The sequence below is a fragment of the Nerophis ophidion genome, linkage group LG05 (assembly GCF_033978795.1).
Source record: "Nerophis ophidion isolate RoL-2023_Sa linkage group LG05, RoL_Noph_v1.0, whole genome shotgun sequence".
NCBI lineage: Eukaryota > Metazoa > Chordata > Actinopteri > Syngnathiformes > Syngnathidae > Nerophis > Nerophis ophidion.
In genome coordinates, this window is record NC_084615.1 from 11,827,292 (window position 1) to 11,844,662 (window position 17,371).

At 40.9% G+C, this 17,371-nt stretch overlaps 1 protein-coding gene across 2 annotated transcripts; it reads left to right on the forward strand.

The window, feature by feature from the left end:
* Positions 1-1,351: 1,351 nt before the first annotated feature.
* Positions 1,352-15,354, forward strand: LOC133552669 (GTP-binding nuclear protein Ran). Of its 2 annotated transcripts, XM_061900029.1 has the most exons (8): positions 1,352-1,461; positions 5,994-6,048; positions 6,165-6,249; positions 8,823-8,948; positions 11,398-11,585; positions 11,660-11,830; positions 14,972-15,030; positions 15,061-15,354. In XM_061900029.1, the coding sequence occupies exons 2-7, from the start codon at positions 6,007-6,009 to the stop codon at positions 15,014-15,016; spliced, it is 657 nt and encodes a 218-aa protein (XP_061756013.1). In that variant the 5' UTR covers positions 1,352-1,461; positions 5,994-6,006; the 3' UTR covers positions 15,017-15,030; positions 15,061-15,354. The 2 variants fall into 2 exon arrangements, with proteins under 2 accessions (XP_061756013.1, XP_061756012.1); XM_061900028.1 differs by having other exon boundaries at positions 14,972-15,354.
* Positions 15,355-17,371: the final 2,017 nt, after the last annotated feature.

Here is a 17,371-nt window from a genome sequence, read left to right on the forward strand (position 1 = left end):
TGTTATATATTCTAACAAAGTGCAGATTGGATTTTAACCTATTTAAAACATGTCGTCAAAAATATATATTTATTGTGAGAAATCATTAGGATGATCAGTGTTTCCACAGAAATAAATATTAATTATTAATAATAACATGGAGTTAAAGGTAAATTGAGCAAATTGGCTATTTCTGGCAATCTATTTAAGTGTGTATCAAACTGGTAGCCCTTCGCATTAATCAGTACCCAAGAAGTAGCTCTTTGCTTCAAAAAGGTTGTTGACCCCTGATATATATATATGTATATATATGCATATGTATATACATATATATATGTATATATATACATATTTGTATATATATATGGATATATAAATATGCATCCATCCATCATCTTCCGCTTATCCGAGGTCGGGTCGCGGGGGCAGCAGCCTAAGCAGGGAAGCCCAGACTTCCCTATCTCCAGCCACTTCGTCTAGCTCTTCCCGGGGGATCCCGAGGCGTTCCCAGGCCAGCCGGGAGACATAGTCTTCCCAACGTGTCCTGGGTCTTCCCCGTGGCCTCCTACCAGCTGGACGTGCCCTAAACACCTCCCTAGGGAGGCGTTCGGGTGGCATCCTGACCAGATGCCCGAACCACCTCATCTGGCTCCTCTCGATGTGAAGGAGCAGCGGCTTTACTTTGAGTTCCTCCTGGATGGCAGAGCTTCTCACCCTATCTCTAAGGGAGAGCCCCGTCACCCGGCGGAGGAAACTCATTTCGGCCGCTTGTACCCGTGATCTTATCCTTTCGGTCATGACCCAAAGCTCATGACCATAGGTGAGGATGGGAACGTAGATCGACCGGTAAATTGAGAGCTTTGCCTTCCGGCTCAGCTCCTTCTTCACCACAACGGATCGATACAACGTCCGCATTACTGAAGACGCCGCACCGATCCGCCTGTCGATCTCACGATAAATATGCATATGTATATATATATATATATATATGTATATATATAGATGCCACTGTATGTTGATGTAAGTGTTTTCTGAGGTGGTACAGTTGGTAAAAAAAAAAAACATTAATGCAAGTATTTTAATCAGCCACACAATACTATACAAAAAAAAACGTTCTTTTTAGCATTAAAAACACACTTTAGTCAACTCTCGGGGAGTATTCAAATTGAAATACCCTCAAACTGAAAATTAATAATTTGTTTCGATAAAATGTGTTATTTTCTATTTTGCAAATGCTGTTGCGTTGCTTTCCTTCGCAACAATCCTGCACGCGTCGTGACGTAACAAACATTAAACAGCGGACACTTTATGAGGTGGCAAACAAAGGCGGTGACGTCACAGGTGTTCCGCGCCTGCCTTTGGAGGGAGTTTTGCCGCCGCGCAGGTCACATGATTAAAGGGCGGAAGCTGACTCATAGGCCACGCTGAATCTCCCGCGTACGCAGCGGCCATTTACTCTCTCCTCTCGTCGCAGCAACACCGGTGAGTCTCGGCCTTCTCTTCCTTCTTCGCCAAGGCCACTTTTTCTCAAGGAACGCTTCCAACGCGGAGTCGTTTGTTTTTCCATTTGGCCTGCTTTGTTCCCGCGTTGCTTCTTAGCGGCAATGTTGGCGCCAAGTTGCTGGTCGAGCTAGCATGGCGTCCAGAGAGAATGGCGCCCATGCTGCGTGCTAACTGGCTAACAGGCTAACGGGGGACAAAAGTAGCCTTAAATCCACCCCCGGGTCTCCATAACCTTCATTCTGGACAAATATGTGATATTTAATGTCCGGCTAGCTGCCTCAATATGTTGTTTATCAGCTGCTTCCGTGTTTAATAACCTTAGTTTGTGTCCAATGCTAAACTAGGCTGGAGTAGAATCTTCTAGAACGTTGCAATGTGTTTTAATCGATATAACATTTGTTTGTGTCGAATCTTCTCGAACGTTGGAATGTGTTCAAATTGATATAAAATTAGTTTGCGTCGAGTGCTAAGCCAGACTGGTGTAAAATGTTCTACTCTACAAAAATATACTACGTTTTTTGGGTGTTTCTTCTTACCCAGTCGCGTGCTAGCTTCTTAGCATTAGCATGCTAATATGCTAACATTAGCATTCGAACGTTTCCAGCTAATATTACGCTTTTTGTGTAATTCCGCAGCCATACACCTTACACTCATATAATTTGGTATTTGAATTATGCTAAATGTATTAAAGTTGGGCGACATTGCCTTTTTTAATATTGCGATATTTTTAGGCCATATCAAAATACACCACACATATCTGGATATTTTGCCTTAGCCTTGAATGAACACTTGATGCATGTAATCACAGCAGTATGATGATTATATGTGTCTACATTAAAACTTTCTTCTTCATACTGCACTAATATATGCTACTTTTTAAACTTTCTTGCAGAGAAGGACATCACAACTATTGTATTTCCTTGAATAGCCGCCCGGGCGCTATCCATCCATCCATTTCGTACCGCTTATTCCTTTTGGGGGCGCTGGCGCCTATCTCAGCTACAATCGACCGGAAGGCGTTTAACACCCTAGACAAGTCGGCACCTCATCTCATGGCCAACACAGATAGACAGATTGGCAACACTAAATTGCCCCTAGTATGTGAATGTTGTTTGTCCATCTGTGTTGGCCGGGGCGCTAATTAATTTAACATCTCTTCTCACTACTGCACTTATTCAAGGCATGCGGTAATAGTAAGCAAGCGCTAATAACTTTAAAACCTCTTCTCACCCCTGCGCTTACCTATGGAATGCAGTAAAAAATTTAGTGTGATGTGAGGATACCATCACGAAGAGCACAGTTAATAAAAAAAAAAAACTTTATCATGGTTATTTTCAGCACTGAGGGCTTGGAATAATCTACAATTGACGCATGCATTTCGCTGCTTTTATCGTCACACGGACGAGATTGGAAGGCATTTTGGGCGATAGAGGTTACACTGAAGTAAAGAACTTTAACACTCTTATGTGCCACACTGTGAACCCACACCAAACAAGAATGACAAACACATTTCTGGAGAACATTGGCTCTGTAAAACATAAACGCAACATAAGAATTACCCAGAATGCAATGCATCAATGACTCTTACTGCTTATACCTGCTCACCTCAACCGACGCACGGAGGCGGGGCGGGGTTGGTGCTCGCGGGGTGTATAACATAAGCAGTAAAAGTCATGGATGCATTGCAATCTGAGTAATTATGCTGTTTTTATAATGTGTTACAGAGCCGATGGTCTCCAGAAATGTTTGTCATTCTTGTTTGGTGTGGGTTCACAGTGTGGCACATAGTAATAAGAGTGTTAAAGTTCTTTTATATCACAACCCTTAGTGTAACCGGTGTGGCTGATGAACAAGACCCCTTTGTTTCACAATAGTACAAGCAAAAAAAACACTTTATGCTGTGTAATTTCATTATACATTTCAAAAGAGTTTTGCAGTCCTTGTTGTCGTTGGGAAATGGGTCAAAATGGCTCTTTAAATGGTAAAGGTTGCCGACCCTGCTGCCTCCGCCATTTTGAAAATGACGACATGGAAACCGTCACGAATTTGACCTGGCGGTAATAGTAAGCATGCGCTAATAATTTTGGGAATTAAGTTTGACCCGGCAGTAGTTCAAGTAAAGGCGCATATTACATGCCCGGCGGCAATTCAAGGAAATATGGTAAGTCAATTTACCAAAGCTGTGTATATTACAGTTATTAGCAGGTGACTTTTCAAATGATGCTACATATTAGCAGTAATGCTACTTTTGGTAGCAACGCTTGTGCCCCACACTTGACGAATTAAAGTTATTCCAGCTTGAAGCCGAACCACCGTCAGACGATGGGCCCCGTGCTGTTTTTCTACGGAATCAATTCTTTATTTGTTACGAGATTCGCACCTTCTGTCTCTCGCAACAACCCGCTACCATCACAGCTAACGTTGGCCATGCCGCTACCTCTCTGCTCGGCGAGGGCATATACGTACAGTTGTGATCAAAATTATTCAACCCCCACACAATTTTGGTGTTTTAGGAAGTTGGACATTTATTCCATAATTTGTTTATAGTCATATCAAATAAAGATGCATTAAATAGACAAATGCAACTTTAATTACATTATATTTTGTAACATACCAAACAGTGTCTTTTCTCTTAATATCTCATTGACAAAATTATTTAACCCCTTGAAGATCATAACTCTTAAGAACAGAATTTAAATAAGGTCTTTTCAATCGGGTGTTGAAAACAACTGTAGATGTGATTTAGAACCACAACGAGCAACAATTAAACTGATTGAAAAAGACTGACGCTCAGCTTCTTGTAGATGGTCAATGGTGTATTTGCAACATGGTGAAGTCCAGGGAGTGGTCAAAGAAGTCAAGAGAGCTTGTAATTTCTCTTCATAAGAAAGGATATGGTTTATAAGAAAAAAGCAAAGACATTGCACATTCCAAGAGACACAGTTGGGAGCATAATTCGCGAGTTCAAAGCTAAAGGCACAGTGGAAACACTACCTGGGTGTGGTAGAAAGAGGATCTTGTGAAGCGTACAGTGGTGAAAAACCCCCGGGGAACAGCTGAGGAACTACAACAGGACATTGCAGAGGGGGGAACGCAGGTTTCGTCCCAGACAATAAGGCGCGCACTACGAGATGAAGGCCTCCATGACAGAACTCCCAGGCGCACCCCACTTCTGACTATCAGGCACAAGAAAAATAGACTCCAGTATGCCAAAAATCATCTGGACAAACCCCAAAGGTTTTGGGAAACTGTTCTATGGAGTGATGAGACAAAAGTGGAACTCTTTGGGCCTATGAATCAACGTTATGTCTGGAGGAGAAAAATGAAGCTTACAAAGAGAAGAACACCTTGGCTACTGTTAAGCATGGTGGGGGGTCAATCATGCTCTGGGGCTGTTTCTCTGCCTCAGGTACCGGGAATCTCCAGCGCGTTCAAGGCATTATGAATTATTTTTCCTAGCAGGGTATATTAGCTGCAAATGTCATGAAGTCAGTGAGGAAGCTAAGGCTTGGGAGACATTGGACCTTCCAACAGGACAAGGATCCCAAGCATACTTCCACATCAACATCAGAGTGGTTGCAGAAGAAGGGCTGGAAGACTCTGGAGTGGCCTTCACAGTCGCCAGACCTAAATCCTCTAAAAAAGCTGTGGTGGGACTTGAAGAAGGCAGTTGCAGCACGCAAGCCCAAGAATATGAATGAACTGGAAGCCTTTGCCCAAGAGGAATGGGCTAAAATACCTGTAGATGGTTGCAAGAAGCTTCTGTCCGCTTATGTATCACCTTTGAAGGATGTCATTACTGCCAAAGGCTGTTCTACTAAGTACTAAAGATGCATGTAACTAGGGGGTTGAATCATTTTGTCAATGAGATATTAAGAAAAATTTTATTTTTTGGTATTTTGTAAAATACAGTGTTACAATTTAAGGTGCATTTGTCTATTTGACACATCTTTATTTGATATGACTATAAATAAAATACGAAATAGATGTCCAACTTGCTAAAACATCAAAATTGTGTGGGGGTTGAATAATTTTGATCACAGCTGTATGTATGTATGTATGTATGTAAGAATGTGTGCCTGCTTGTCTGTGAGGAGACACAGGAAAGAGCGAGTAGAGCCTGTAGTGTAATGCCCGCAGCTAAAAAGAACTGCGTGAGAACGTGTGCTCGAATGTTACAATATAGTCTTTCTATATCGCACAGAGACAAACCTGTGATTTATATCGATATATTGCCCTAAACTGTATGCACTTTAACGTTAGCATGCTATCGTTCACCCTGCAGTCGTATTCACTTGTTTACTGCTAGCATACTAATTAACATGCTACGTTTTTAGCTAACTTTTTTTTTTCTCTAGACAGCCATACACCTTACAGTCGTATAGCTTGGTATCTGACGCATGCTAACTATGAGCTAGTTTTGCTACTGTTTACCCCAGAGTCATATAACTTGGTATGATACACTTGTAAACGTTAGCATGCTAACCGCTTTGTTTATTTTTTTTCCACAGACAAGTCTTTACCATGACTGCCCACTCCATGTCTGCCCCAGTGGCCACTTTCAAGGTAAGTGTTGTGATGGCGGCAACTTTTGGACTCCAATCAAAATTGATACATGTACGTGTTCACCAACCTCTGGGAACCAGTTTAAACTCACAATGCTTTGACTCCCTTTCTGACAGCTTGTTCTGGTAGGAGATGGAGGCACCGGAAAGACGACTTTTGTCAAAAGGCATCTGACAGGAGAGTTCGAAAAGAAATATGTTGGTGAGTGTAACAGTTGTGGACAGAAAATAACCACAAACATTGTGCTCATGCAGGTTACAATACCCCCACGTTCCTTGAAAAACACACTTGGTGCTAGGAATTTTCAAATGGGGTCCCAGAGACCCCATCAAGTCATAAAACTGGGGTCACGCTTTTTTGTAACCATTTTGAAAACAATTGATAAATGTATGCATTATCCTGTTATCTCACATTCTATATCGTTTTAAGTTCAAACCCCGACCGAGTCATACCAAAGACTATTAAAATGGGAGCCATTACCTCCCCGCTTGGAACTCAGCATCAAGGGTTGAAATTGGGAATTAAATCACCAAAAATGATTCCCAGGCGCAGCCACCGCTGCTGCTCACTTTTCTCCTCACCTCCCAGTAGGTGATCACGGGTGATGGGTCAAATGCAGAGAATAATTTCACCACACCTAGTGTGTGACTATCATTGGTACATTGTTAGCAAACTTTTTTTGTATACCGTATTTCCTTGACTTGCCGCCGGGCAGCTAATTAATTTAAAACTTCTCCTCACTCCGGCGTTTACCAAAGGCAAGCATGCGCTAATTATTTTAAAACCTCCTCTCACTCCGGCACTTACCAAAGGCATGCGGTAAATTTAGGCCTGCGCTTATAAATCTGAGTGTGATGTACTAAGCTTATGAAATTCTCTTCATTCTCCAGCGAGTGACTTTTCAAATGATGCTACATATTAGCAGTAATGCTACTTTTTATAGCAACACTTGACAAATTTCGGTTGTCTGTTGGACATATTCCCACTTGAACTCCAACCACCGCCAGACGATGGACCCCCTGCTGTTTTTATTAGGAATTAAGTCATCCTTCATTTGTTACCAGATCCACACCTTCTTTCTCTCGTACGGCTACGTAAGCGGGCTAACGTAGCCCAGTATGCTACCTTTCTGCTCTGCGAGGGCGGACACGTATGTGACATATGACGTGACGTATGTAAGAATGTGCGCCTGCTTGTCTGTGAGAAGGAAAAACGGGAAAGAGTGAGAAAAGCCTGAAGTGTACGCCCGCAGCTAAAAGCAACTGCGTGAGAACGTATACTCGAATATTACGGTATTGTCATTTTTTATATCGCACAGAGACAAACCCGCGATATCGCCCAGCCCTATGTTGTAATACAACAAATAGTATATATTTTACGCAATATATATTGCAATCGGTATTTTAGGTCGTATCGCCCAGGCAATGAGATTTCTTGCTTGTATTTCAGGGAGTTGGCGATGCCACTGAGGTTCATTTAAATCAGGGATTTCAATCATGTTTTCATTGAGGGCCACATGGCAGTTATGGCTGCCATCAGAGGGCCGCTGGTAACAGTGGAAAAATATATGAATTTCCCTCTGGGTTTCATTATTAATTATATATTGTTTTAAGTAGACTGTCGATTTTACAGTAAACACTAAACATTTACTACATTTAACTGTAAAATAGTGTTGTTTTTTTTCAACATTACGGTAAGTGGAAAAATGGTACCACTGTTTTTTGGGGGGAAATCTGGCATCTTAGTTGGCAGAATTTTTGTATTAAATTGATATTGGGTTTTACAACATATTTACATATGTACAAGTTCTTATTCTGTCAACTTAGCTGCCAGTTTTTCCACCGTTAAAAACAAATATACGTTTTTCCATTTACAGTAATACACCATAAAAACAACTGTAGATTTTAGTCATAAACTGGCAGCTCAGTCAACAGAATATTAACGCAAAATTGTTGTAGTTTTTTTTTTTCAATTTAAAGTAGCTGAGATAGGCACCAGCGACCCCAAAGGTAATAAGCGGTAGAAAATGGATGGATGGATGTATAGAACAACATCCAATTTAATGTAATTTTTATTAATTTGATCGGTAATGTGCTGTAAAGTTAAGTATTTTTATTTAGACAAACATGTTTGGGGCAGCACGGTGATACAGAGGATAGTGCATGTGCCTCACAATACGAAGGTCCTGAGTTCAATGCTGGGCTCGGTCTCTTTCTCTGTGGAGTTTGCATGTTCTCCCCGTGACTGCGAGGGTTCTCTCTGGGTTTCTCCCACCTCCAAAGACATGCACCTGGGGATAGGCCCCTCCCACCTCCAAAGACATGCACCTGGGGACAGGTTGACTGGCAACACTAAATGGTCCCTAGTGTGTGAATGTTGTCTGTCTGTGTTGGCCCTGCAATGAGGTGGTGACTTATCCCGGTTGTACCATGCCTTCCGTCCGAATGTAGCTGAGATAGGCTCCAGCAACCCCAAAAAGGGACAAGCGGTAGAAAATGGGTGAAAAAAAATGTTTGGAAAGTAAGATCATATACTGTAATATTTGTTGAAATACTGGGTACTATTAAAGTTTTAGAGGTATGTAATTTCAAGCAGTACATATCTTTTTTTTTTCTGTCTAAATGGAAAAAAATCAATGCCATTTAGTGAGAAAATATGAAGTACTTTGACACTTCATTTCTAGGTTTTTGTGATCCCCATCTGGCCCTCGGGCCTTGTGTGACACCTGTGATTTAAATGTTTTTTATGAAGGATGTCTTCTCTTGTACTTTCAGCTACACTCGGAGTGGAGGTGCACCCCCTGGTCTTCCACACCAGCAGAGGACCACTGCGGTTCAACGTGTGGGACACAGCAGGCCAGGAGAAGTTTGGAGGCCTGAGAGATGGTTACTACATTCAAGGTGACCTCAGGCTCACAACATTGCATTGTTTACACTTTCAGTCATTAACACTTTAAGTCCACCCAGGGTGTAATGATATAAAACATTATCACATCATTGTTGGGCTTATACACACAACATTCTTAAAACCAAGGTGTATTTGGAAAAAAAAAAAAAGTATATTTTCTTGGTAAAATAAAACATTAAATATTGTTTTGGCTTCCCAAGAGTCATATTTTGTGAATTTTGATATTTAGTTTACATTTTAATCAGAGATGTCCGATTAATATCAGCCGATAAATGCTTTAAATTGAAATGTCGGAAATTATTGGTATCTGTTTTAAAGAAAGTAAAATTTTCTGTCTTTCTAAAATGCCACTGTGTACACAGACGTAGGGAGAAATCCTGAGTGCCAACAAACATTAAAGGCACTGCCGGCCCAGTCACGTAATATCTATGGCTTTTCACACAAGTGAATGCAACGCATACTTGGTCAAAAGCCATACAGGTCGCACTGAGGGTGGCCGTATAAACAACTTTAACACTGTTGCAAATATGCGCCACACTAAACAATGACAAAAACATTTTGAAAGAACATCCGCACTTTAACACAACACAAATACCCAGAACTCCTTGTGGCACTAACTCTTCCAGGGCGCTACAATGTACGCCCCCCAGCCCCGCCCACCTCATCCTCATACTCTCTCAGGGAGAGCAAGTCCCAAATTGACAGAATCACTCCTGTACGGGAGCCTGTAAAGGACTGTATTTTACCTTGGGGGGATGCTCAAATTTTTCACTATTTACCCAATAAATCTAGTCTAAGAGAGACAGAGAGGAGACCGCTTATGTAGTTGAACAATTCACTATATACACCACACAAACATACAATAATAAACACACATTAATTACACTCGTTCCCAATCACACGCTACTTCCCCAATAGAGCCTCCCGCACTAAACCAATCATACACACACAGTCCAACCTCGGTCCCTTGGCTGTGCCAGAAGATTTTCCTTTGTGGTCCTGCTGAAGCGGTGGTGCGCGTTGGGCTGGGGTGGGTGAGTTGAAACTGCTGGATACAAAGGGGGTGTTGGAGAGGGTGGGGGGGGCACCTCCCGTTGTAGCTGCCTCACGAGTCCAGTCTGGAGCGAGAGTAGAACCAGCCTCTTCCTGGGTCCACCTCTGTCGACTAGTCCGTGAGCATGTGCAATTAGCACTCCAACCTAGCGCTGTCCACTTCCTTCGCAGCAACGTAGCCACGATAGCAGACAACGAAACTCTTTATAATGTTCAACACTCGCTCTCCAAATATTAACCAGTCACAGGGGAGAGGGTCTCTTTAACAAACTTAACTAATACGTGACTAAACCTGCCGTTCGTGAAGTCACTGTGCAGCAAACAAACACACCTATCCCATCTACTGGCCACATGAAGTGCCCAAAACGTCCTTAAACTTTAACTACTGCACTATATCAACTGTCACTTATAACACACTGAAATAGGAAGCTTACAGTACCATATTTTCTGCAGTATAATTCGCTCCGGAGTATAAGTCGCACCTGCCGAAAACGCATAATAAAGAAGGAAAAAACATATAAGTCGCACTGGAGTATAAGTCCCATTTTTGGGGGAAATTTATTTGATAAAACCCAACACCAAGAATAGACATTTAAAAGGCAATTTAAAATAAATAAATAGTGAACAACAGGCTGAATAAGTACGTTATATGAGGCATAAATAACCAACTGATAAGTTGCCTGCTAGGTTAACATCATATATTATGGTAAGAGTCATTCAAATAACTTTAACATATACAACATGCTATACCTTTACCAAACAATCTGTCACTCCTAATCCATAAATCCCATGAAATAATAATTTTATTTGATATTTTACGGTAATGTGTTAATTTCACGCATAAGTCGCTCAAGTATATATGAAAAAAACTGCGACTTATAGTCCGAAAAATACGGTAGTTACTTCTTCGATCTGCAACCGTGGTGAACTATTTCCCGTGTTGTATTACCGACGCTACGTTGCTTGTTAGTGCCGGAGCTCTTTTAACTTTTTTTTTCTAACTTGCCGGCGGAAACGGTACTGCCCGTAACCATAGCAACGGTTAAACAACTTAAAGAAACACATTTTCCCTTTCCAAACGACAAATATAAAAGAGAGATACATAATAATAATCAAACCCTTAGTATAAACAATCTACTATTTGTGGAACTAAAGGAACAATTACATAAATATGCAAACCTTAAGAACAACTCCATTCTTCAATTTAAGATGTGCAGCGAAGCCTGAAAAAATATTTCCATTCATTCTGTTCAAAATGTCTTGATACACTTTTGTTGGTGAAAGGGTCGGGACTTAAGTATTGTATCATCTAAGTCAGTTGTGATGAATACATAATAGTGAAGTGTAATATAGCCTGGCTTTGACGTGCAAACGTTTTCCCTCCAACAGCTCAGTGTGCCATCATCATGTTTGACGTCACCTCCCGCGTCACCTACAAGAACGTACCCAACTGGCATCGCGATCTGGTGCGCGTGTGCGAAAACATTCCCATCGTGTTGTGCGGCAACAAGGTGGACATCAAAGACAGGAAAGTCAAAGCCAAAAGCATCGTCTTTCATCGCAAGAAGAACCTGCAGGTAAGACGCACGCCTCTGTTGTTTACCTGGAGAAGGAACGCTTCACGCTCACGTTTTGACCGCCGTCTCCCCAGTACTACGATATTTCTGCCAAGAGTAACTACAACTTTGAGAAGCCTTTCCTGTGGCTAGCAAAGAAACTAGCCGGCGATCCCAACATGGAGTTTGTGGAAATGCCAGCCCTCGCTCCCCCGGAAGTTGCAATGGACCCCAGCATGGCAGCCAAGTATGAGGAGGAGCTTCAAGTAAGTGCAAAGCAGGGTTGTACAATATAGCAATGCTAGCAAAATACTGCCATACTAACGAATCATATTCAGTACTATACCGCCTCTAAAAAGTACCGACCCCCTTTTTTTAATGGGCTTGAAGGCGCGTCATCAATTCATTGCTGGTTTTATGAGTAAAGGAGCATATTCGGCAGCGCACACACACTGAGTACTTACAAGCGGACACAGTGTGTAGACAGAAAAGGGAGAATGGACGCATGTTGGTGTAAAAAGTAAAGCTAAAGGTGAAGTTATAACACTGAAACACCCTCAGGAAGAGCTGCTTTAAGACATGGCTAGCTAGCTCGCGGCTAATGTGGGGGGCGGCATAGCTCGGTTGGTAGAGGGGCCGTGTTAGCAACTTGAGGGTTGCAGGTTCAATCCCCGCTTCCGCCATCCGAGTCACTGCCGTTGAGTCCTTGGGCAAGTCACTTTACCCACCTGCTCCCAGTGCCACCCACACTGCTTCAAATGGAACTTAGATATTGGCTTTCACTATGTAAAGCGCTTTGAGTCACTAGAGAAAAAGCGCCATATAAATTCACTTCACTAATGTCCACCTGCAGTGTTTTAGCTACTTCTAAATCACTAATCCTTGTCTCCATGGCAATAAATAAAGTGAGTTTCTTACAAGTACCATTATTACTGCAGGACAAGGAATAACTAAACATGCTTCACAATGTAAACAAACGCCATGGGTGAATCTACACCTGACATCCACTGTAATGATACTAAGTACAGAAGCGTATCTAGTCGATACTCTATTTTTTTAGCCTCAGAAAATCTTTTTTCCTTTTTTTTTAAAAAATTCATATGTTTATAAAGTCAGTAAATACGTCCCTGGACACATGAGGACTTTGAATATAACCAATGTATGATCCTGTAACTACTTGGTATCAGATCGATAACCAAATGTGTGGTATCATCCAAAACTGTCAAGTATCAAAGAAGGGAAGAATAAGTGATCATCACATTTTAACAGAAGTGTAGATAGAACATGTTGAAACAGAAAATAAGCAGATATTAACATTAAATTAACAAGTAGATTAATAATCAGTTTCTACAGTTTGTCCCTCATAATGTAGACCAAATAATAGGTACCGTATTTTTCGGATTGTAAGTCGCACCTGCCGAAAATGCATAATAAAGAAGGAAAAAACATATATAAGTTGCACTGGAGTATAAGTCCCATTTTTGGGGGAAATGTATTTGATAAAATCCAACAGCAAGAATAGACATTTGAAAGGCAATTTAAAATAAACAAACAGTAGTGAACAGGCTGAATAAGTGTACCTTTTATATGAAGCATAAATAACCACCTGCTATGTTAACCTGACGTTATAGTAAGAGTCATTCAAATAACTATAACATATAGAACATGCTATACCTTTACCAAACTATCTGTCACTCCTAATCCAATTATTCCCTTGAAATCATCTTCCTCGATGTCGCTTCTAAACAACTCTGCCAACTCCAAAGGTATGCGCCGCTTCCTCTTGTCCTTTTCTGCTGCATATTTCACTACGTCCAGCTTGTAATCTGCAGTACATGATTTCCTTTTCGCTGCAGTTTTTGTTCGGCCCTTCTCACTTTTTATAAGTTACCGCCAACGTTGAAATGATCCATTTTAATAGCTAAGGCAGTAGCATATAGCACGGGTCAACAACGTGGTGCCCGCTGGCCTGTTCTAAAAATAGCTCAAATAGCAGCACTTACCAGTGAGCTGCCTCTATTTTTTAAATTGTATTTATTTACTAGAAAGCTGGTCTCGCTTTGCTCGACATTTTTAATTCTAAGAGAGACAAAACTCAAATAGAATTTGAAAATCCAAGAAAATATTTTAAAGACTTGGTCTTCACTTGTTTAAATAAATTCTATTAATTTTTTACTTTGCTTCTTATAACTTTCAGAACGACAATTTTTAGAGAAAAAGTATAACCTTTAAAATGATTTTAGGATTTTTAAACACATATATCTTTTAAATTCCTCCCCTTCTTTCCTGACAATTTAAATCGATGTTCAAGTAGTTTTATTTTTTTTATTGTAAAGAATAATAAATACATTTTAATTTAATTCTTCATTTTAGCTTGTTTTTTTCGACGAAGAATATTTGTGAAATATTTCTTCAAACTTACTATGATTAAAAATTCCCAAAAATTATTCTGGCAAATCTAGAAAATCTGTAGAATCAAATTTAAATCTCATTTCAAAGTCTTTTCAATTTCTTTTAAAACATTTTTTTCTGGAAAATCTAGAAAAAATAATGATTTGTCTTTGTATATATGTGATATAGCTTGCTCCAAAGTGCAGATTGGATTTTAACCTATTTAAAACATGTCATCAAAAATATGTATTTATTGTGAGAAATCATTAAGATGATCAGTGTTTCCACAAAGATAAATATCATTATTAAAAATAACAGAGTTAAAGCTAAATTGAGCAAATTGGCTGTTTCTGGCAATTTATTTAAGTGTGTATCAAACTGGTAGCCCTTCGCATTAATCAGTACCCAAGAAGTAGCTCTTGGTTTCAAAAAGGTTGGTGACCCCTGATATAGCAGTTAGCATTCCATGACCCACAATGCACTTCTGCCATGACCCTCCGCCGCCGAATTCTTATTGGTTGATGTGTGTGTGATTGACATTTTCTTCGTCTCTTCTGCGAACGAGATAAATATTAGATATTTTACGGTAATGTGTTAATTTCACAAATAAGTTGGTCCGGAGTATATGTCACTAACTATTAAAAAACTGCGACTTATAGTCTGAAAAATACGGTGTAAAAATGACACAATGTGTTACTGCACATGTCAGCAGACTAATTAGGAGTCTTTGTTTGTTTACTTACTACTAAAAGACAAGTTGTCTAGTATGTTCAACATTTTATTTAAGGACTAAATTGCAATAGAAAACATGTTTCATGTACCTTTTTAAGTTTTTGTTTAAATAAAGACAATTACTTTTTTGTGGTGCCCTTTTAAGTAGAAAAATATTGAAATGCATTTCGGTGCCGGTACCAAAATATCAGGTTGGGGACAACCCTAATCCAATATGGCGACTGTAAACTTGAGACTTCCAAGCAGTGACTTGACCCTAAGACTGTTCTCTGCCCCCCTCCCAGGTCGCATCACAAACTGCACTCCCAGATGACGAGGATGACCTCTAACCTGTTCCCCAACTCTCTCTCTCTCTCTCTCTCTCTCTCCCCCCCCCCCCCCCCCCTGTGGAAGTTAACTTGTTGGAATTTTGCCCCCATAGCTGTAAACCCCTTAAGATTTTTTTATTTTTGAAATCTTTTTTTTTTTGTTTTAGAGCTCAGTTAAAAGGAAAAAAGCAGCAAAACTTGGTTAAAAAGTTTCAGGTGCATTTCACTGTATAGACACATCCACCCAGGTGTTATCGCCATGGCAACATGCTTCTCTTGGTCATCACCATCCAGCTCACAATGCTGTAGTACCATGTGTTGGAAGGGAGGCAAGTTTGAATAAAGACATTCTCAACACATGTCCGCTTGCCTCTTTTTTACAGTTTGTTCTGAAGGCCACCAGAGGGCAGTCATGCTCAGTCCATCTGGTGCATTTTCTTGCTGTTACATAAAAGTCTTATGTCCTCTGCTAAGATGTCTCTACACTGATCTGGAATCAAAACAAATGCAGGCATGTCCATCTCAATAATATTCCTGTCACAACCTCTTCAATGATACATGAGTGATGGCCGGTACAAACTTTGTCAATCAATGTTTGTTTATATAGCCCTAAATCACAAGTGTCTCAAAGGGCAGCACAAGCTACAACGACATCCTCGTTAGAGCCCACATAAGGGCAAGGAAAAACCATGACAACAATGAGAAACCTTGGAGAGGACCACAACACCCCCCCAGGGGACCGAAAGCAATGGATGTCGAGCAGATCTAACATGATATTGTGAAAGTCCAATCCATAGTGGATCTAACGTATCCGTGAGAGTCCAGTCCAAAGTGGATCCAATATAGTAACGAGAGTCCCGTCCATAGTGGAGCCAGAAGGAAACCATCCCAAGCGGAGGAGGATCAGCAGCGCAGAGATGTCCACAAGCGGTCCATCCTGGGTCCCGATTCTGGACAGCCAGTACTTCATCCATGGCCACCGGACTGGGCCCCCTCCACAAGGGAGAGTGGGACATAGGAGAAAAAGAAAAACGGCAGATCAACTGGTTTAAAAGGGGGTCTATTTAAAGGCTAGAGTATACAAATGAGTTTTAAGATGAGACCTAAATGCTTCTACTGAGGTAGTATCTCAAACTGTTACCGGGAGGGCATTCCAGAGTACTGGAGCCCGAATACAAAACGCTCTATAGCCTGCAGGCTTTTTTTGGGTTCTGGGAATCACTAATAAGCCGGAGTCCTTTTGAATGCAGATTTCTTGCCGGGACATATGGTACAATACAATCAGCAAGATAGGCTGGAGCTAGACCGTGTAGTATTTTATACATAAGTAGTAAAACAAAGTCACATCTTAAGTGCACAGGAAGCCAGTGCAGGTGAGCCAGTATAGGTATATATGTATGTAAATATGTATATAATGTATATACAGTATAGGTGTAATATGATCAAACTTTCTTGTTGTTGTCAAAAATCTAGCAGCCGCATTTTGTACCAACTGTAATCTTTTAATGCTAGACATGGGGGGACCCAAAAAAAAAATAGGTTACAGTAATCAAGACGAGGCGTAACAAACGCATGGATAATGATCTCGGCGTCTTTAGTGGACAAAATGGAGCGAACTTAAGCGATATTACGGACATGAAAGAAGGCCGTTTTAATAACGCTTTTAACGTGTGGCTCAAAGGAGAGAAGATACCATATGCGGCTCTACGCAGGGGCAAGAGGGGGGCAGAGACCCCTTAAATAAATGTCTTGCCCCCTCAAATTAAAATTTGAGAAAGCAAATTTTAATAAACTCACAAAATTACTACATTACAAGTTGACAAAATTATCTGCACTAGCGGAAAAATCCGCCGAAAAAGGGACACCCACGATATAGTAGTGTCGGCTGCCTTCTCATCCCTCCCTCCGCTGTGCGTGTATTCAACATTCCACAAGCTGCGCAGCAGACACACACCCCTCAGCCCTCAGTAAACATCCAATCACTGTTGCAGTATGAAAGTAAAAGAGAAGGAAAATACATTTATCATATACTTGTTAGGATGGGTGTATTTGTGTAGTCTTATCTGTCATAAACACGTTTATCGTCGCGGACTTTCGGTGCTACGGAGTTCCTTTTTTTTTTTTTTTTTTCTTTTTTTTACAACTTGACGAGAGCAGTGACAGCGGAGGCTCTGAGCAGCAGTGGTTCGGAAGGCAGAGAGCCTCCACCGTCCCTGTAACAAGCTACAAGTCATTTATGATGCTGTTAATGAGGGTAAAAATGAAACATAAGGTATATATCCTGCTTAACAGTCCTCTGCTGTCCTCTGTTCAGAGCGGAGTCCCTAGCAACGGCCCGTTTTACTTAGCAACGGTCTGGCAATCGACTGCTGGAAT